The sequence below is a fragment of the Trachypithecus francoisi genome, unplaced genomic scaffold (assembly GCF_009764315.1).
Source record: "Trachypithecus francoisi isolate TF-2019V2 unplaced genomic scaffold, Tfra_2.0 Contig01585, whole genome shotgun sequence".
Taxonomy (NCBI): domain Eukaryota; kingdom Metazoa; phylum Chordata; class Mammalia; order Primates; family Cercopithecidae; genus Trachypithecus; species Trachypithecus francoisi.
The window spans coordinates 8,834,151-8,855,313 of NW_022681444.1; the positions used below are offsets into that span (position 1 = coordinate 8,834,151).

General features: G+C 55.1%; 1 protein-coding gene across 2 annotated transcripts in view; it reads left to right on the plus strand.

The window, feature by feature from the left end:
• Positions 1 to 21,163, plus strand: part of LAMC3 (laminin subunit gamma 3) — an 87,415-nt gene that overhangs the window by 18,126 nt on the left and 48,126 nt on the right. For both annotated transcript variants that reach the window (XR_004433210.1, XM_033194156.1), the window contains exons 3-8: positions 4,742 to 4,872; positions 9,737 to 9,903; positions 13,132 to 13,320; positions 13,398 to 13,515; positions 16,000 to 16,098; positions 20,128 to 20,264. Coding sequence is in view for 1 of the 2 variants with exons in the window: in XM_033194156.1 (XP_033050047.1) it covers positions 4,742 to 4,872; positions 9,737 to 9,903; positions 13,132 to 13,320; positions 13,398 to 13,515; positions 16,000 to 16,098; positions 20,128 to 20,264 (841 nt within the window). In the remaining variant the exon portion in view is untranslated. The remainder of the gene's footprint in view (positions 1 to 4,741; positions 4,873 to 9,736; positions 9,904 to 13,131; positions 13,321 to 13,397; positions 13,516 to 15,999; positions 16,099 to 20,127; positions 20,265 to 21,163) is intronic.

A 21,163-nucleotide genomic window follows, 5' to 3' on the forward strand; every position in this document is an offset into this window, starting at 1 on the left:
TGACGGAAAGCGCCTTTAGCTGCACTGTCCCATGTGGTGCCACCAGCCACCATGAGATGTGGCCAGCACAGCTGAGGAACTGGATTTTATATTTTATTTAATTTTAATACATTTTAACTTAGATAGCCACATGTGGCCAGTGGCTGCCACGTTGGAGCGACCGCTGCGGGGTGGCGGGAATGCACACACTGTGACCAGTGTGGTGCTTGGCACGTAGGGCGTACCCACCCATGCTCTGGAAATATGCGTGCATGACAGCTCCCTGTCCTTGTCCTCGCAGTAGAGAGGCCTGTGGCCATGTCGGTCCATTCAGGGCCCTCCAGTTCAGCCCACATAGGTCCACCCAGGTGTGTGGACCTGCCAGTCCACGTTGCTATGTGTCCATAGCTGTTTATCTACACACAAGTGTGTTGGGCGGCTCTCCAGTCCACCGGTCCCCAACCCCTGACTGCAGACTGGTACTGGTCCGAGGCCTGTTAGGAACTGAGTCACAGCAGGAAGTGAGCAGCAGGCAGGCGAGCATTCCAGCCTGAGCTCCGCCTCCTGTCAGATCAGCTGCCTGTGGCATCAGATTCTCCCAGGAGCCACTGGGTTGCATGTCCTCATGAGAATCTAATGCCTGATGGTCTGAGATGGAACAGTTTCATCCTAAACCACCGCCTACCCCGTTTGTGGAAAAAATTTGTCTTCCACGAAACCTGTTCCTGGTGCCAAAAAGGTTGGAGACTGCTGCTCTAGTCCATTTCCCCAGGTTCGGACCCGAGACGTGTCTGAACCCGGGGAACCTGCCCTCTCCTCCCCTCCAGACTTTCAGAGCATCTCCTTTGCCCATCTGGGATAACGAGGGAACCGGGGTTAGAATCCTGCTTCCAGAGGGGACACCGAGACCCAAAAAGAAGTTGCATCCTGCCAGCGATGTGCAGCACGAGAACACATGGAGCCGGCTGTGTCGGGGTCCCAGGACCACATTTGGGTTTAGTGATTCACTATAAGGACTCATGGAACTCAGAAAAGCTGTGAGGCTCAGAGCTGCAATATTTTGCAATGAAAGGCTACCGGCTAACATTAGCCAGGGGAGAGGCGCACGGCCAGGTGTCAGGAGGGACCAGGCTCTGAGTGTCCAGCTATTCTCCCAGTGCAGTGGAGTCACACGCACAGCACATATTTCCCCAGAGCCGCATGTGACCGTGTGCACAGACTACTGCCAACCTTGAAGGCCAGAGGTTTATTTTTAATTTTTTTTTTTCTTAGACAGAGACCTCGTCTCACTATGCTGCCCAGGCTGGTCTCGAACTCCTGGGCTCAAGCAATCCTCCCACCTCAGCCGCCCAAAGTGCTAGGCTTAAAGGTGTGAGCCATCACACCTGGCCTGAAGTCCAGTGTTTTTACTGGAGGTTGGCAGTGTAGACACAGCTGACTGCCTGTGTGGCCGACCTGTCTCCAGCCCCTCCCAGAGGTGAAGCCGATTCTGTGTGGCCCAAGGCCCTCACCGCAAATCAATTTATCAGCATAGACTGTGTAGTGTGGCCAAGGGAAGTCACTCTTATCAGGTGGGACATCCAAGGATATGGAGGTCACTCCCTTGGGTCCAGGGCAAAGGGCCAGGCCCCTCTTCAGGCAAGCCAAATCCTTTATCACACAGAACCACATCTCCAGACCTCCAGGCCCTGCTTATCCCACTAAAAATGTACACATGTCACCATGATTTTGTTTACAAATTACAATTTCTTCTCCGTGGGCTCCAAAACTCTGTAGGTTAGAAAACGTCAGCTGAGATCAGATGAAGACAGGCAGGGAGGGCCGGCCCCTGCTCCCACCTGCGTCTGTGCAGCCACCACCCCGGGGACATCCTTGGCCGTTGGAGGTTTTCTGTCTCGTTGCCTCATGTATTCTGAATACTGTCCCTGATGGAGAGATGATCTTTTGAGAAATGTCTCCCCTGCTGCTTCTGGATAGAAACCAAGAGCAGAGCAGGACAAAGAGAGGCAAGTCTACCTTACTCTTTTCTCCTGATGCTCCCTGGACACATTTAGGGTGCAGGTGCTTTCTCAGAGGACACAGAGCTTGGAAGGAAGGATGTGGCTCCTGGGTCTTGGGCCCCTCTGACCCCCATGGAGCGGCCTAGGACTTTGGAGGAGAAGGCCGCGACCTGGCTGTTGCAGAGTAAGACCGCCAGAGTTGAGTGGCTGCCTGAGCACCCCTTGGACATACAGCCCAAGTTGTGCACCTCCTGCTTCTCCTTAATACCACAGCCTGGGTCCTGGGATCCATCCAAAATCAACTCCAGCACCCACTCGTAGCTTAAGCTGGAGTTCCAGTGCCTGAGGTCAGTGGGGCTTGCCCTAAAATGACTTTTTTTTTTGCTTTTTTTTTGAGACAGAGTCTCACTCTGTCGCCCAGGCTGGAGTGCAGTGGCCGGATCTCAGCTCACTGCAAGCTCTGCCTCCCGGATTTACGCCATTCTCCTGCCTCAGCCTCCAGAGTAGCTGGGACTACAGGCACCCGCCACCTCACCTGGCTAGTTTTTTGTATTTTTAGTAGAGACCAGGTTTCACCGTGTTACCCAGGATGGTCTCAATCTCCTGACCTCGTGATCTGCCCATCTCGGCCTCCCAAAGTGCTGGGATTACAGGCTTGAGCCACTGCGCCCGGCCTTTTTTTTTTTTTTTTTTTTTTGAGACAGTTTTCGCTGTGTTGCCCAGGCTAGAGTGCAGTGGCATGATCTTGGCTCACTGCAACCCCTGCCTCCAAGGTTCAAGCAATTTCTCTTACCTTAGCTTCCCAAGTAGTGGGACTGCAGGTGTGCTCCACCACATTGGCTAATTTTTGTATTTTCAGTAGAGATGGGGTTTCGCCATGTTGCCCCAGCTGGTCTTGAACTCCTGGTCTCAAGGGGTCTGCCTGCCTCGGCCTCCCAAAGTGCTGGGATTACAAGTATGTGCCATCGTGCCGGGCCCTCAAATGACCTTTAAGGCACCAAGACATGCCCCCTGCAATTGAGGCTAAGGCTTCTCTCTCCCGGTGTCCATCCTATGTCCCAGAGATTTTGACCCCACTCCTTTACTGCCGTTGTCCTTGCAGACTGATGGATTGGGTTACAGACCAGGAAGCAGAGGCAGGAGACCTTGGGCAGGTCACTGCTGTCTCTGGGCCCCACTGGCATGATAAGGTGTTGGGGTAGACACAGGAAGGCAGACCAGCTTCGTGGTTAAAGCTGGGGCCCTGGGATCAGGTAGACCAGAATCCCGGCTCTGCCGTGCATGGGCTGTGCAACTTGGAACAGAACAGTTACCCTCTCTGAGCCTCAGTCTCCTCATCTCTAAATGGGGTTAATAACAATACCTACTCCAGGGTTACTGTGAGGCCCGAGCGCTAACCACACAATATGCGCCAGTAGCCGCCGCACCTCCTAGCTCTGACTTCCAGTTGGTTTGAATTCTCCAGGTGGCACTTTTTTCTCGGGAAGGAAGCATCGCGGTGCCTTCAGCTCTGGACGGCCGGGCTTCCCCACCCCAGGCCTTAGCTCCTTGTTCAGCAGCCGGTCCAGCAGCATCAGAACCTGGGCACTTGTTAGAAATGCAAGCTCCCCGGCTCCACCGCTGACCTCTGAATCAGAAGCTGCACTTTAACCAGATCCCTGAATGCACGATGACCTTTGGGAAGTGCATCCTGGGGTGATCCGGGCCTGTGAACTCAAACACAAGCTTAGCTTGGTGCAGAGGCTGCCACTTTAGTGTTTGGGTGCTGGACCCCTCTTCCTGGCCAAGGCATCCTCCGGCAGAGTCCCCGGGTGCCTGGCGGTAGCTCCGGTTGCCGAGCTCTAGGGGAGCAGGAGGGGCTACAGGCCTGAGTCACGCTGGGGCAAAAAGACGACCTGCCAGGAGCTCATTTTCTGTACTGATGGGCCTGATTGCTAAAGCGGGGGCTCCTGAGCGGAATCAAAACGCTGATTAATATTCAGCTGGAGCCGCTGCTGATGGTAACAGCAGGCAAATGAAAATGTCAGTCTTCACGTGGGTTTTCCCCGACTGCCCCTCCACGCTCTTCCATGGGGAAGCTGCTCATTCGGGAATCCGCAGGTATTTCTCGAGCGCCTGCTAGAGCCAGGCAGAGCCCAGGGCTGGGGAAGCAGCAAGAACAAGGTGCCGCAAGTCCCTGCTGTGTTTAGGGCAGGTGACCTAAACACAAGAGCCTGACCCTCAGCATGTGAGAAGCCAGGAAACTCAGGGCCTGCTGCACGCCAGGCCCCACTGAGCAGGGGAGAAGGTCGCGGGGGCACACCATCCCCCTGCTGTATCCCTGGAATGGGGTGCAGGAGCCCCTGGGAAAAGCCAGGTGACCTGCACAATGGGGTCTTCAGTGGGCTGCTTCGACCCCTGTCCCCCCCAAACCTCAGCTGCTTCCTGACCACGGGCCCGACTTCACAGCCAGTGCTGACACTGGCTACCCTCCTCCAGACACCATTGAAGGGGAAGTGCTATTTTTGTTCCATTTCACAGGTGGAAAATGGAGGTTCTAAGACATTGAAGTTGCACCAGTCGGTGGCCTAGCACCCAGGTTGGGGTGACCCCCCCAAAGCACAGCCTCATTTCTGCAGCATTCTCAGAATTGGCTTGAGCTTGGCCTGTTCCTGTGTCCCAGGAGCCCCTGGGGCAGCCAGCTGGACCTGCCAGCAGAGTGATGGGGGTAAATACTAAATACTCGGGAACCTGCTGATGGCTCCCTCTCCCCTCTGCCCCAGGAGTGGGTCACCAGCACTGAACTCCTCATCTCTCTAGACCGGCTCAACACGTTTGGGGATGACATCTTCAAGGACCCCAAGGTGCTCCAGTCCTACTACTATGCCGTGTCCGACTTCTCTGTGGGCGGCAGGTAGGTGGGAGAAGGGAGGCAGGGTCCCAGGACTCAGATCTGAGAGCAGAAAGCGGCTGCTGTGGGGGGGCACAGAAGCTAGGTGTGCCCCAGGGGAGAGGGAGGGAGCACCTGCCATTCAAGGCCCTGGGGGCCCCCACCCAGCCCACCTCCTGCCGGGTCCCCTGCATCAGCTGATTTGCCATGTGCCAGACACACTGGGTCTTGGTGCCCATTGTCCCCTCAGCCTGGAGGTTCCTCCCTTTCTCCCTTCCTTCCTCCCTCCTTCCCTCCCTCCCTCCCTTCTTTCCTCCTTCCCTCCCTCCCTCCTTTCCTCCTTCCCTCCCTCCCTCCCTTCTTTCCTCCTTCCCTCCCTCACTCCCTCCTTTCCTCCTTCCCTCCCTCACTCCCTCCTTTCCTCCTTCCCTCCCTTCTTTCCTCCCTCCCTCCCTTCTTTCCTCCCTCCCTCTCTTCCTACTTTCCTTCCTCCCTCCCTCCCTTCTTTCCTCCCTCCCTCCCTTCTTTCCTCCCTCCCTCTCTTCCTACTTTCCTTCCTCCCTCCCTTCTTTCCTCCCTCCCTCCCTCCTTTCCTCCCTCCCTCCTTTCCTCCCTCCCTTCTTTCCTCTCTCCCTCCCTTCTTCTTTCCTCCCTCCCTCCCTTCTTTCCTCCCTCCCTCCCTTCTTTCCTCCCTCCCTTCCTCCTTTCCTCTCTCCCTCCCTCCTTTCCTGCCTCCCTTCTTTCCTCCCTCCCTCCTTTCCTCCCCCCCTCCTTCTTTCCTCCCCCCCTCCTTCTTTCCTCCCTCCCTCCCTCCCTCCTTTCCTCCCTCCCTGCTTTCCTCCCTCCCTCCCTTCTTTCCTCCCTCCCTCCCTTCTTTCCTCCCTCCCTCCTCCTTTCCTCCCTCCCTTCTTTCCTCCCTCCCTCCCTTCTTTCCTCCCTCCCTCCCTTCTTTCCTCCCTCCCTCCTTCTTTCCTCCCTCCCTCCCTTCTTTCCTCCTCCCTCCCTTCTTTCCTCCTCCCTCCTCTCTTCCTACTTTCCTCCCTCCCTCTCTTCCTACTTCCTCCCTCCCTCCTTTCCTCCCTCCCTTCTTTCCTCCCTCCCTCCTTCCTCCCTCCCCCTTCTTTCCTTCCTCCCTTCCTCCTTTCCTCCCTCCCTCCCTCCTTTCCTGCCTCCCTTCTTTCCTCCCTCCCCTCTTCTTTCCTCCCTCCCTCCCTTCTTTCCTCCCTCCCTCCCTCCTTTCCTCCTTCCCTCCCTCCCTTCTTTCCTCCCTCCCTCCCCCTTTCCTCCCTCCCTTCTTTCCTCCCTCCCTCCCTTCTTTCCTCCCTCCCTCCCTTCTTTCCTCCCTCCCTCCCTTCTTTCCTCCCTCCCTCCCTTCTTTCCTCCCTCCCTCTCTTCCTACTTTCTTTCCTCCCTTCCTCCCTCCCTCCCTCCCTTCCTTCTCTCGCTTTCTTTCTTTCTGAAGGAGTTTTGCTCTTGTTGCCCAGGCTGGAGTGCAGTATCGCAGTCTCGGCTCACTGCAATCTCTGCCTCCCAGGTTCAAGCAATTCTCCTGCCTCAGCCTCGGGAGTAGCTGGGATTACAGGCGTGCACCACCACGCCCAGCTAATTTTATATTTTTAGTAGAGACCGGGTTTCTCCATGTTGGTCGGGCTGGTCTTGAATTCCCAACCTCGGGTGATCTGCCTGCCTCGGCCTCCCAAAGGGCTGGGATTACAGGCGTGAGCCACAGCCCCCTTCCCCTTTCTAGTATGGGAATGTTACTGGCTCCTCTCTGGCCCCTGGTCCTGGTCCTGGTCCTACACACCCTTAGCACCCGTCAGTGCCCTGGGCAGTTTGTCTCTCCTCCAACATCTGTCCCCTCCACGAAGCAGGGGCTGCCCAGGAGAAAGAGGCCCATCTCTCACCTCAAGTCTCAGGGCCTGTCTTGCACATGGCCACCTGGCAGTGGGTGCCCAGGGAGGGCTGTGGGACGAGGGAGGCACGAACGTCTTCCCCGTCAATGTTTCTCAGTTTTCTTTGAAAGGAGAGAGGAAAACAGGTGCTTTCCTGCCCCAGTCACATGGGGACGGCAGACACTGATCAGATTGCTCCCCAGTGAACACATCAGCCCGCGCCAGGATGACAAGGAAGGGGAGGAAAGGGACAGCGTGTGCCTGGGGTCGGGGAGGACAGGAGCTGGCGCTGCAGATGGGACCCGGGAGTGGGAAGGCTGGGGTTGAGGACCAGGGGATGGCCAATGTGGCTGGGTGGACGGTAGGCGGGCAGACGTGGAGAGATTGGCAGAGTGTCGGGGCCTGGGCAGGTTTAGCCTCACCTGGCAGTCAAGAGGAAGCTGTGGAAGGATTTGGTCAGGGTAGTAACAGAGTCAGATTTTTAAAACACCCCCAAACCCCTGACAGCCAAGTGGGGCGGATAAGAGGAGAGAGGAAGTCGAATGTCAGGAATCAGGGCAGGAGGTGGCAGCTTGGACCAGAGGGTTGGGGTGGGGGGAGCATGGGTCTGAACGCGATTGAGGACGGAAACACAGCTCTGTGTGTGAACCATGGGCCGTGGGAGTGGGGAGCAGGGATGACACCGGACTCTGGGCCTCCACAGTTCAGACGCACTTGGGTGGCATTAGAGAGATGGAGAAGGGGGAAGCATGAGGCTCAAATGCCTGTTTGGGTGTGTGAGCTCCAGGGAAGGTCAGGGCTCGTCACTGAGAGCCCCTACGGCCATGAGGATCCCCCTGCTCCAACCTGCCCTCTTATGTGAGTCAGCGGGAGGAGCTCCCCGGGGAAGGCGGCCGTGAGCTCCAGTGCCTGCTGTCAGGGGACTTTGGGCCAGAGGACATCCAGGTTCCAGCTGCCAGAGCCAGACCACCCTCAGACCGCAGCTGGCTGGGGCAGGCTGCTCACGGCAGGGGACAGGTGGCCCCAACAACCTGTGTTCACAGTGGAGCCCATGGGGTCTCACTCTCCTTTCCCGGGTCGGAGGGCTTCACAGGGCAGGTTGCAGCATCCCCTCCAAGGCAGAAGCAGTCCCTTGTCACTTCCCTGGTGACCACTGTCCCAGGATTGCCTGGCACCTGCCTCACCCCAGGAAACCCTGGGGTGCTGCCTGCCTAACCTGGGCCCTGAGTGGAAGCCGTGCCGCGTGCCCTACCACACACTGTGTCCCCATATCAGCTAAAGCACCTGGAGTCCCAACAGCAGTTGGCGATTTGTCAACACCCGCTGAGGGTAGAGCGTGGAACGTGGCTTAGGGGAGCCACCGAGTGGCCACAGAGGAGTGTCCAGGAGCTCAGGGTCCACGTGTAGTTGGCGAGGACGGGCTTCAGGTCCAGCTCAGCCACTTAGCATCTGTCAGTTCCAAGGCCTGAGCCTGATGCCTCCTGTGTGAAATGGGGACACTAACGTCCCTCCCACCTCCGGTGAGGCTCTAGGGAGAAGCTATTGCCTTGGCCAGGGGCACAAGCCATGGCCTCTGAACAGCTTGGGACAGGGACAGTGGTGGGGACAGGGACAATTACTCACAGGTTCAGGCTCTGCCGACCATGCCGCGGGCTCCCAGGGCACCCCTGTTCCTGCCGGATTCCACCCGTCTCTTGACCCTGTGTGTGGAATGGGGACACAGGCCGGGGCTGCGCTCAAAGATGCTGTATTCGCCCGTTGTTGTACTGCTGTAAACACCTGAGATGGTATTTATTTATTTATTTATTTTTGAGACTGAGTTTCACTCTTGTTGCCCAGGCTGGAATGCAATGGCACGATCTCGGCTCACTGCAACCTCTGCCTCCCAGGTTCAAGTGATTCTCCTGCTTCAGCCTCCAGAGTAGCTGGGGTTATAGGCATGCACTGCAACACCTGGCTAATTTTGTATTTTTAGTAGAGGCTGGGTTTCTCCATGTTGGTCAGGCTAGTCTCGAACTCCTGACCTCAGGTGATCCGCCCACCTTGCCCTCCCAAAGTGCTGGGATTACAGGCATGAGCCACCACACGCAGCTGACGGTAATTTATTAAAAGAGGTTTCATTGGTTCACAGTTCCACGGGCTGTACAGGAAACACGGTGCTAGCATCTGCCTGGCTTCTGGGGAGGCCTCAGGAAACTTACAACTTAAAATCATGGTGGAAGGTGAAGAAGGAGGAGGCCCATCACATGGCCAGAGCAGGAGCAAGAGAGAGAGCAGGGGACAGGGTGGGGCGGAGGGGCGGGTGCCACACACTGCTAAACAACCAGATCTCATGAGAACTCACTCACTTTACAGTGCCGAGCGGGGAGGATGCTAAACCATTCAGGAGAATTCCAACCTCGTGATCCGATCACCTCCCACCCAGGCGCCACCTCCAACACAGGGGATTATAGTTTGACATGAGATTTGGTGGGGACACAGATCCAAACCATATCAGACATAGGCTCACAGGGGATTTGGAGGGACTCAGGGGCTGTCCCTGTTTGGGGTACCCTCTTTCCTGCCCTTTGGGACACAGTTAAGGGATAGCTGCTGGAGGCGGTCCCCTCAGCCCCCCACACCTGTGCTGCTGTGACTGCCGGCCCGCTCTCTACTCGGGAGACTAAGGTGACTTCTTCCTGGGTCCCTCTCAGCCCCCAGGTGGGGCTCCTGTCAGGTAGAAGCTTTCTGTGGCGGGCACTTGCTAGCTGGTGGCTTTGGGCAGCTTCTCCGTGCCTCACTTTGCCCACCCATTATATGGGGGTGGGACCAGGCTGGTGAAGATGGAATGGATTTGTTCCAGAGCTCACCAGCACAGTCAGTTCTCTGTTACTGCTGCCCCCAGGGCACATAGTAGGCGTTCAGTGAGGGCCAAGATTGAGGGTGGAGTCTGGCTCATACCTTGTCTGCCCTGCCGGCACCTGCGGGTCCCCTTCCTCTTCCCTGTCTTTTCCCAGGTGCAAGTGCAACGGGCATGCCAGCGAGTGTGGCCCCGACGCGGCGGGCCAGTTGGCCTGCCGGTGCCAGCACAACACCACCGGCACGGACTGTGAGCGCTGCCTGCCCTTCTTCCAGGACCGTCCGTGGGCCCGGGGCACCGCTGAGGCCGCCCACGAGTGTCTGCGTGAGTGTCACGGGGCATCAGGGACCTGAGGCTGGTGTTGCAGGTGGGGAAACGAACTCCCCCGAAACCTCACAGTGGTGGCTCCTCCTGGGTACGCCGGGAGGGGCAGCTCGGGGTCTCTCGGCTGCTGCAGAGATGAGGACGAGCGGAAGGGGAGCCTGGGGAGGGGGTGCATTTAAGCCTCAGTCTGTCCTCCACTAAGTAGCTCAATCTTGGCCCTCACTGAACACCTACTATGTGCCCTGGGGGCAGCAGTAGCAGAGAACTGAGTGTGCTGCTGAGCTCTGGAACAAACCCACGCAGAGGCGCCTGTGGTGGGAGGGCTGGATGGTCCCTGACTTACTTCTTTGTGTTAACCGCTCCCACCCCAGCAGTTAATCAGAACCAGGCTACCCCACAAGCAAGGGGGTGCTGACGGCCCACCCAGACTCTTCCACGGGCCCCCAGGCAGCTCTTTGGTGTCCCAGCCCCCATGTGATGTGGCTTTGACCATCTAACCTCAGAGAAGCGCTGGAGAGAGGATGATGCCATCATGTCTTCTCCAGGGACACAGGCCGAGAGCAGGGACCCCCTGACTTCCCTTCTGGCTACGGCGCCGGCTGCAAGACCCACCCTGTACCCAGACAGCCTGGTTTCCTCCAGGCTCTCCATGCACAGCCACTGTTGCTGGGCGCCGGATCCCAGCTGGTGCTGGTGCTGCTGGCAGGAGCACATCTTCACTCACAGGCCCGCCAGGCTCGCCGGGCGGGCAGCTTGGCCTCTGGGCCCCGCTGTCTTCTTGGGCCTGGGCCATTGGCGACCATAACCGGGGCTGGGCGGGGAGGGGTGGGGGGCGGCTTGTTCTGAGGGTGGGGCGCTGTCTGCAGGAGCTGCCCTTGCTGGCCTACCTCCACCAGGGAGTCCTGGGGCCAAGGAAGCTTTGCTGGCTGGCTTCCACCGTCCCAGCCTGCTGCTGTCTCCGCGGTGGGGACACAGTGGCCAGACTGCTTCTACCATGTCCTCAGCCCTGTGCTCACGTCTGTGTCTCTCAGTCAGCAGCCTGGGAGCCAGGGTTTCATACTTGACCCTTCATCCCCACCCTCACCCGCAGCTGAGACAGCCCCGAGCCCTGAATTCTGCCCATCCGCATCACTCCAGTCTGTCTAACTTCTGTCCATGGCAGCCGATGCCTTGGGCCTGGGCCTGTCTCCTCTCCCTGCACACCTGAAGTTTCCTCTTCCCTGCTCTCCATGCCCCCAGCCCTCCCCTGCCTGCAGCTAAGGCTCTTTTCTTGAAACAAGGTCTCACTCTGTCACCCAGGCTGGAGTGCAGTGGCACAGTCATAGCTCACTGCAGCCTCAAATTCCTGGGTGCGTTTTCCTCCCACCTCAGCCTCCAGAGTAGCTGAGACTACAGGCACATATCACCATGCCAAGCAATATTTTGTAGAGATTGGCTCTCACTGTTGCCCGAGCTGGTCTTCAAACTCCTGGGCTCAAACAGTCCTCCTACCTTACCTCCCGAAGTGCTGGGATCACAGGTGTGAGCCATGGCACTGGGCTAGGGCTTTCTAAAGGACAAATTGAATAACATCCATCCCCTGCTTAAACCTTCCCATGGCTCCCCCTTTGCTCCCAGCTAACGTCCACTGACCACGGCAGCCCAGCTTCCCTGGAGCAAGCTCTGCTAGCCTCTGACTTCACAACTGCCTCTGCACTGCAGGCCCCCACTGCACAATGTCCCCGCTTCCCTGCCATCATGCGACATGCCGCCTGCAGCCTCATGGCACACCCACACCAGGCCATGCTTCTATCTCTGGAAGTGGGGTATCCCCTGGGCTTTTGCCTGTGTCTGTGATGCCCTTCCCGCTCACTGTTCCTCTGCCTGGCCTATTCCTCACTGCTCAGCCTTCAGATTCAGCACGGCTGTGACTTTTTTTTTTTTTTTTTGAGACGGAGTCTTGCTCTGTCGCCCAGGCTGGAGTGCAGTGGTGCGATCTTGGCTCACTGCAAGTTCCGCCTCCTGGGTTCATGCCATTCTCCTGCCTCAGCCTCCCAAGTAGCTGGGACTACAGGCACCCGCCAACACGCCCGGCTAATTTTTTTTTTTTTTTTTTTTTTTTTTTTTGTATTTTAGTAGAGACGGGGTTTCACCGTGTTAGCCAGGATGGTCTCAATCTCCTGACCTCGTGATCTGCCCGCCTCGGCCTCCCAAAGTGCTGGGATTACAGGCGTAAGCCACTGCGCCCGGCCACGGCTGTGACTTCTTCTGGGAAGCCTTGTCCCACCACCCCAGCACAGCTGCAGGGGCCCCTTCTTTCGGCTCCCAAAGCCCTCTGACTCTCCTGTCCCAGCCCTGCACCTGCAGGGGGTTTGCTTGCTTGCTTGCCGTCTGGCCTGTGGGCAGCATGAGGGCGGCAGGTGTACGTGGCTCTGCACCTTTCATGGATGCACCCCTGAGCTCACTCTGGGAGCCAAGACAGAGCCAGTCCCGCACACAGACTTTTAAAAATGATTTAATGGGGAAATGAAAGGTGACTTGTGCTTTCTGTACCCCTGAGTGACCTCACACAATAGTGAGGTTCACACTGTTATTATGGCTTGGAGGACCTACAGGAGATTTTTGAGTGAGCCATGCTGCCACTCCAGAAGGCAGCCAGCCTCTGATCAGTGCCCGTCTATCTGGGTGTATATCCTGGTTGCCTGGGGGGTCCTCTTTCTGCCCGTTGTTTCGGTGTATTTACTAACGGTGTCCCGTTTGCTCTTAAGAGTGTCCTGTTTTGGCCGGGCGCAGTGGCTCACGCCTGTAATCCCAGCACTTTGGGAGGCCGAGACAGGCGGATCACGAGGTCAGGAGATCGAGACCATCCTGGCTAACACGGTGAAACCCCATGTCTACAAAAAAATACAAAAAAACTAGCCAGGCGAGGTGGCGGGCACCTGTAGTCCCAGCTACTTGGGAGGCTGAGGCAGGAGAATGGCGTAAACCCGGGAGGCGGAGATTGCAGTGAGCTGAGATCCGGCCACTGCACTCCAGCCTGGGCGACAGAACGAGACTCCATCTCAAAAAAAAAAAAAAAAGAGTGTCTCTGACCTTGATCAAGCTGGGCCTGAACTCCATTCTGGACCATGCTCTTGCCCTTCTCTTTGCGCTGCCTGCTCATTTAGCACAGGGAGGCTGACTGGCACAGATGCCCCCTCCTGCCACATCACAGGAGACTCACACACCTTTCCCCGCTCCTGCCCACAGCCTGCAACTGCAGTGGCCGCTCCGAGGAATGCACGTTCGATCGGGAGCTCTTCCGCAGCACAGGCCACGGCGGGCACTGTCACCACTGCCGTGACCACACAGCCGGGCCACACTGTGAGCGCTGTCAGGAGAATTTCTATCACTGGGACCCGCGGATGCCATGCCAGCCTTGTGACTGCCATTCGGCAGGTGAGTGGGCTCTACATCCCCGGCCTCCAACTCCCGCCCCTCCTGGCTTCCACTGCCCTGTGCCCTTCCTCTCCCAGGCTCCCTACACCTCCAGTGCGATGACACAGGCACCTGCGCCTGCAAGCCCACTGTGACTGGCTGGAAGTGTGATCGCTGTCTGCCCGGGTTCCACTCGCTCAGCGAGGGAGGCTGCAGGTGAGGGCGAGGGGCGGCCTAGTATGGACACATTGCACGGAATGACAAGAAGCAGGGGGGACAGGCTGTCGGTAGTGCCTCCCCTCCCCATCCCTTCCTGTCTGCAGCTACCTTGCCCTAATCCTGGTGAGGACTGGGGAGGCCAAGAGACAAAAACAGACCATAATGAGACCAGGCTGAGCCCTGTGGCAGCTCGGCGGATCTTGCAAGTGGAGGGCAGCCTTCCTGCAGGAGGTGCTGCATAAGTGCAGGGAGAGGGGAAGGATGGGTGTTTGAGGTGGGGCGGGGGGCACGGGGGGCCTCTGGAGGAGCTGTGGATCGGTGGGAAGCAGGAGTGGGTGAGGAGGAGGCTGAGTGGAGGCTACAGCAGAAACACCTGGGCAGCGTGCTTGGGGATTTGACTGTGGAGAAGGAGAGCAGGGCAGATTCCAGAGCCTAGTGCAAGGAGGAGCTGACAGGACATGGTGACCAGGGGGTCGAAGAGGAAGAAGGGGTGAAGGCTGACCCTTGGGGTTCTCGGGGCCTCTGGATAACAGGGCATGCAGTGTGGGGGAGTGGGGTGGGAGAGGCTGAGTGTCATCTGGGTACTCTGAGTCTGGTACCCAGTGGGACAGCTGAGGGGAAAGAGGAGCAGGGGCTCCTGGGGTCTGGACCTTACCCCAACAGATTTGCCATCACTTGATTGAGAAAGTATACAGTGGTCAAAAAACAAACAAAACAAAAAAGCTATGATAAATTTAGAAGCACTTTTTTTTTGAGACAGATTCTTGCTTTGTTGACCAGGCTGGAATGCAACACCGCAACCTCTGCCTCCCCGGTTCGAGCAATTCTTTGCCTCAGCCTTCTGAGTAGCTGGGATTACAAGCATGCACCACCATGCCCAGTATCTCTATTTTTTTTTTTTTTTTTTTTAAGATAGAGCTTGCTCTGTCACCGAGGCTGGAGTACAGTGGCGTGATCTCTACTCACTGCAACCTCTGCCTCCCAGACTCAAGTGATCTTCCTGTCTCAGCCTCCTGAGTAGCTGAGACTACAAATGTGCACCACCACACCCGGCTAATTTTTGTATTTTTTGCTAGAGATGGGGTTTCGCCATGTTGCCCAGGCTGGTCTCGAGCTCCTGGGCTCAGGTAATCCACCCTCCTTGGCCTCCCAAAATGCTGATGACAGACATGAGCCACCCCGCCCGGCCCAGAAGCACTTTTAAGTGAACTTGCTTTGGTTAATAACAGGCATCCTTGTATATTTGAAAGGCAGTAGAAACACATTGGGGATATCTAGGAGATCTCTGATTCCTCGTAAAATATTTGGTGGTTCTGGGCATAAAACTGACCATGAGATGGGGCCTGGCTGTTTCCCTGGGGTCGTTCTCACTCTGGACCTTTGCACGTGCCACACTTCCCAGCCCTGCCCCCTCTCCCCATCCTGTGGCTCACAGCCTCCTGCTCATTCTTCAGGTCTCAGCTGAGGGGCCCCCCTCTCTGGACGCCTTCCCTCCCACCTGCCCCTTGCCTGCACCCCCAGGCTGAGTCAGAGGCCCTGCAGTGCGGGCACAGCCTCTCGTACATCTCCCATAACACGTATCGTGGTACAGGGTCTGTGTGATCTGTCTGTCTACACTGGACTGTGGGATTCACTAGGGAGGAACCATGTCTTGTTAGATGAGTGGATGGATGGAGGGAGGGATGGAAAGATGCATGGATGGGTGAATGAATGGGTGGATAGGTGGCTGCTGGACAGAAAGATGGAAGCATGAATAAGTGGATGGAGGAGTGAGGGGAGAGATAGAAAGATTCATGGAGGCCGGGCACGGTGGCTCACTCCTGTAACCCTGGCACTTTGGGAGGCTGAGGCAGGTGGATCACCTGAGGTCACAAGTTCAAGACCAGTCTAGCCAACATCATGAAACTCTGTCTGTACTAAAAATACAAAAATTAGCTGGGCGTGGTGGTGTATGACTGTAATTCTAGCTACTCGGGAGGTTGAGACAGGAGAATCACTTGAACCCAGGAGGCAGAGGTTGCAGTGAGCCGAGATCGTGACACTGCACTCTAGCCTGAGTGGCAAAGTATGACTCTGTCTCAAAAAAAAAAAAAAAAAAAGAGAAGGAAGGAAGGAGGGAGGGAGGGAGGGAGGAAAGGAAGGAAGGAAGGGAAAGAAAGAAAGAGAAGAAAAGAAAAGAAAGAAAAAGGAAAAGAAAGAAAGAAAAGAAAAGAAAAGAGATTGGTTCATGGATGATGAGTGAGTGCATGGATGAAGATGGAAGGGTCCTGGATGGTGTGTGCCGGCTGGGCAGATGGGCCACTGTACCAGGGATGGATGGGTCATTTCCTTGGCAAGATGGGAACAGTAAAGCCAGGTGAGACTCCTGCATCAGCCTCACTCTTGATGTTGGGAGCCGGGAATGCTCCCTTCCTAGGATGAGCTGTTCCCACTCTGAAGTTGCTCATTGCACATTTTCCCCTTGTCCTGTCTCTTTGGCAGACCCTGCACCTGCAATCCCGCTGGCAGCCTGGACACCTGTGACCCCCGCAGTGGGCGCTGCCCCTGCAAAGAGAATGTGGAAGGCAACTTATGTGACAGGTGTGTGAGCTAATCCAGCAGTAAGCTTGCTGGAAGTGACCTGGGGGCTCACTGATGAGGTAGCAAAGCTGTGGAGTGCAGGGAGGAGCAAGGGGCACAGTCTTCATGGACTTGGGTGACCTTGTTACCCTGTGCCCTTCCTGGAACACCATGTATCTGTCATACAGGAAGTTACTCAAAAGCTTTATGGCACTGTTTATGCTTTGATCCAACACCACTGATCATTTATAAGCTGAGAAAATACATGTCTTAGCTTAGAATCCTGAAAAGAAAAAGCTGGAAGAATAGGAGAGACCATCTAATCCAGGGATAGCAAATACATGGTGCTCGTACTACCACGTGCTGTGGCAGACATCACTAATGGTGCACTATCACAGCCCTCCCGTTTCACACTCACTGCAGACATAGCTAATGGAGCACTATCACAACCCGCCCTTTTCACACCCACAGCAAAACATCACTCATGGAGTATTATCAACCCTCCCCTTTCACACCCATGACAGACACCACTAATGGAGCACTATCACAACCCTTTCACACCCACGGCAGACATCACTAATGGAGCCCTGTCACAGTCCTCCCTTTTCACACTCACGGTAGACATTACTCATGCAGCACTGTCAGTACCCCTTTCACACACACAGCAGACATTTCTAATGGTATACTCATGGTAAAGATCACTAAAGGAGCACTACCACAGTCTTCCCCTTTCTTACCCACAGCAGATATCACTAATGGAGCACTATCACAACCCTCCCTTTTCACACTTATGGCAGACATCACTCATGGAGCATTGTCAACGCACCCCTTTCACACCCACAGCAGACATCACTAATGGTATAACCATGGCAAACATCACTAAGGGAGAACTATCACAACCTCCCCCTTTCATACCCACAGCAGGCATCACTAATGGAGGACTATCAACCCTTGCCTTTCACAGCCACGGCAGACATCACTAATGGAGCCCTATCAACTGTTCCCTTTCATAGCCATTGCAGATATCACTAATGGAGCACTACTACAACCCTTCTTTTTCACTCCCACAGCAGACATCACTCATGGAGCACTGTCAACACACCCCTTTCACACCCACAGCAGACACCACTAATGGCATACCCACGGCAGACATCACTAAGGGAGCACTGTCACAACCCTCCCCTTTCATACGCACAGCAGACATCACTAATGGAGCACTATCAACCCTCCCCTTTGACACCACGACAGACATCACTAATGGCATACCCATGGCAGACACCACTAAGGGAACACTATCACAACCCTCCCCTTTCACACCCACAACAGACATCACTAATGGGGCACAACAGTCTTGGCCATGAGCCCTACTATAACCTCAGGATCCTTCTTAACACCCTGCTTCAGGAAGCCCCTACCCATTGAGCTGGGTTTTGAGCCTGTCTGCCATCTTTGCAGTCTGATCATGGTACAAATGGAGCATCTGAAGCTCTGCAAGTCAAAGGGGGCTCTCCCAATGCCACGAAGTTCATAAACTTCCTCTTTCAAGTGTTCAGGAGGCCTTCAAGCTCCAGCAGTGCAGCCAGCAGACAAACATGGGTTTAGCTCCTCGGGTACACACTATCTCTTCTTCCTGGCTTTGTGTCTGACATTCCCCAGAGCTGCTTGGAGAAGTGGCTGATTCTGGGGCTGGGGCTGGAAAAAGACAAGATAAGTCCAAGGCGTCTTATAGTGCTAGGAAGCAAGGAAATGCTGAAAAACAGACACAAACAAAACAACCCAAACCAGAATGCAGGCCCACGTCAAAAGGACACAGGAGCCGACATGAAAGAGCTCTCAGGGCTGAAACAATTTGAGCAACAAAATAAACAATGATAGTATTGGATTATAACCCAGAGAATGAAGTCAAATCCACAAATCCATCCTGATGTAAATAGATAGTTGAATACATAAATAGATGGGGGTTAAGGGACAAACCTTCCTTGCAGAAGAATTCCAAGTGATGAATGTGGAAATGAAGGAACTAGAAAACCACTGTTCAAACCTCACAGCGGGAATTGCTACAGGCAAGAGCTGCTGATGCATGCTGACATTGGTGGGCAGAACTTTAAGGAAAGGGGGGATATTTGCATAGCCTCAAAATATCTTTTAATTACTGGGGTGGCTTGAACATCTGTCCATGGGTTCTTTGATACTCTTCCCTCCAGGAAGTCGAGCTTAATCCCCCTGTTTTTGAGACTGGGCTGCATTTAGTGACTTGCTGCTTTTTTTGTTTGTTTGTTTTTGTTTTTGAGATGGAGTTTCGCTCTTTCACCCAGGCTGGAGTGAAGTGGTGTGATCTCGGCTCACTGCAACCTCTGTCTCCTGGGTTCAAGTGATTCTCCTGCCTCAGTCTCCCGAGTAGCTGGGATTATAGGTGCCCACCACCATGCCTGGCTAATTTTTGTGTTTTTAGTAGAGATAGGGTTTCACCACGTTGGCCAGGCTGGTCTCGAGCTCCTGACCTCAGGTGATCCACCCACCTCAGCCTCCCAAAGTGCGTGAGCCGGCTGGGTGCAGTGCCTCATGCCTGTAATCCCAGCACTTTGGGAGGCCGAGGTGGGTGGGTCACGAGGTCAGGAGTTCAAGACCAGCCTGGCCAACATAGTGAAACCCTGTCTCTACTACAAATACAAAAATTAGCCGGGCATGGTGGTGCACACCTGTAGTCCCAGGTACTCGGGAGTCTGAGACAGGAGAATCGCTTGAACCCGGGAGACAGAGGCTGCTGAAATCACACCACTGCACTCCAGCTTGAGCAACAGAGCGAGACTTCATCTCAAAAAATGTAAAAATAAAACATAAAAAAATAAAAATAATAAATAATAGATTTTTAAAAAGTGCGTGAGCCACCGCGCCCGGCCTGTTCACTGACTTGCTTCTAATCATTGGACCGTGGTGATTGCACAGTGGAGAAGACTGGCAGACAGCACCCTCAGCAGGTGATGAAAGTCAGCATCGCTTGGATGTCATGTGGGTTTCCTGTGCTCCCACGTGATGTGACAAGAAGGGCACTTCACCTCTGTGTATTTCTTTCCCAAGCCTACAACCCTGGTCTAATCATGAGGAACATCAGGTATTCTAAAAATACCTGATTAGTGCTTTTCAAAAAGTGTCAAGATAGTGGCAGATATGGAAAGACCGAGAAGCGGTGATAGGTTGGAGGAGAACAAGGATACCGCTAAATGCAACGCCACGTTCCGGATGGGATCCTGCAGCAGAAAGCAGACATTAGAGGAAAAAGTGGAGAAATCCTAATAAAGTCGCTGGGTGTGGTGGCTCAAGCCTGTAATCCCAGCGCTTTGGGAGACTGAGGCAGGTGGATCGCCTGAAGTCAGTTCGAGACCAGCCTGGCCCATATGGTGAAACCCCATTTCTACTAAAAATACAAAAATTAGCCGGGCATGGTGGCAGGCGCCTGCAATCCCAGCTACCCGGGAGGCTGAGGCAGGAGAATCTCTTGAACCCGGGAGGCTGAGGCTGTGGTGAGCCAAGATTACACCACTGCACTCCAGCCTGGGCCACAGAACAAGATTCTGTCTCAAAAAAACGAAAAAAAAAATCCAAATAAAGCCTGGAGTTTAGTTAACTTAGTTTTGACAAATGTACTGTGGTAATGTCAGATGTCAGCATCAGGGGAGGCTGCCTGAAGCAGATATGGGAACAATCTGTAATGTTCTTGCTATTCTTCTAGAATTCTGAAAAAATTTTGTTTTTAAGTTTCTGCAGTGATTCTAGACTCTCATTGGTCCAGGTGGGATACCCTGGTCCCACCCCTTCCTGGCTGATTTCTGAAAAACTTTTGTTTCTAAGTTTCTGCAGTGACTCTAGACTCTCATTGGTCCAGGTGGGATACACTGGTCCCGCCCCTTCCTGGCTGATTTCTGAAAAACTTTTGTTTCTAAGTTTCTGCAGTGACTCTAGACTCTCATTGGTCCAGATGGGATACCCTGGCCCCGCCCCTTCCTGGCTGATTCACGTGGCCCTGGTGGGCATGTTCTGCCTCCATTGCAGATGTCGCCCTGGGACTTTTAACCTGCAGCCCCACAATCCGGTCGGCTGCAGCAGCTGTTTCTGCTATGGCCACTCCAAGGTGTGCGCGGCCACTGCCCAGTTCCAAGTGCATCACATCCTCACCGATTTCCACCAGGGTAAGAGGTGCCCCCTGCAGACGTCTCCCAAGGGTCTGCTCCCAGCCTAGCGGCAGGTGGTCCTGCCCTGGGGACATCTTGCACTGGTGGATCTCCCATTGAGGAGAGAAGCCACAGGGCTGCACAGCCTAGGTGGGGTCGGGGGTGAGATGATGGCTCCCCAGTGCCCACCTGCGACCCCCAGCTCCCTCTCCAGTCTCTGACTCTTCTCTTTATACTCCTGGTGGGGTTGGGGCCCAGGTACGTGACGCTTTTTGGATCCTGTAGGGGAATTTCCACTCACCCCATTGAGACTGGCCTCCCTTGGTATATCTAAACACTGGGTATATCTAAACACTGGGAATTCAGGCTCTGTCTCCTGGCCTCCACTTATTGAGCACCTGCTGTATGCCAGGCACTGCGCTGAGCACCTCACATGCAAGGATTCTCATTCTCCTTTTAATGATGAAGTAACTGAGACCCACAAAAGGTAGGCCACTTGCCTGAAGCCACATAATAGTTGTGAGCACTGGGTTTATCAGCTCCTGAGTTTTGCTCCTTTTTTTTTTTTTTTTTTTTTTTGGACACAGGGTCTTGCTCTGTCACCAAGGCTGAAGTGCAGTGGTGCAATCACGCACAGCTCACTGCAGCCACCACCTCCCTGGGCTCCCGTGATCCTCCCACCTCCTGAGTAGCTGGGACCACATGTGTGCACCACCATGCCCGGCTCATTTTTGTATTTTTTTTGTACAGACGGAGTCTTACCATGTTGCCCAGGCTGGTCGAGAACTCCTGAGCGTAGGTGATCCGCCCACTTCGGCTTCCCAAAGTGCTGGGATTATGAATGTCGGCGCCCAGCTGTGTTTTGCGCTTACTACTATGGCAGCCGCTACCATGGTCCCTGACTCCACGTGGTACAG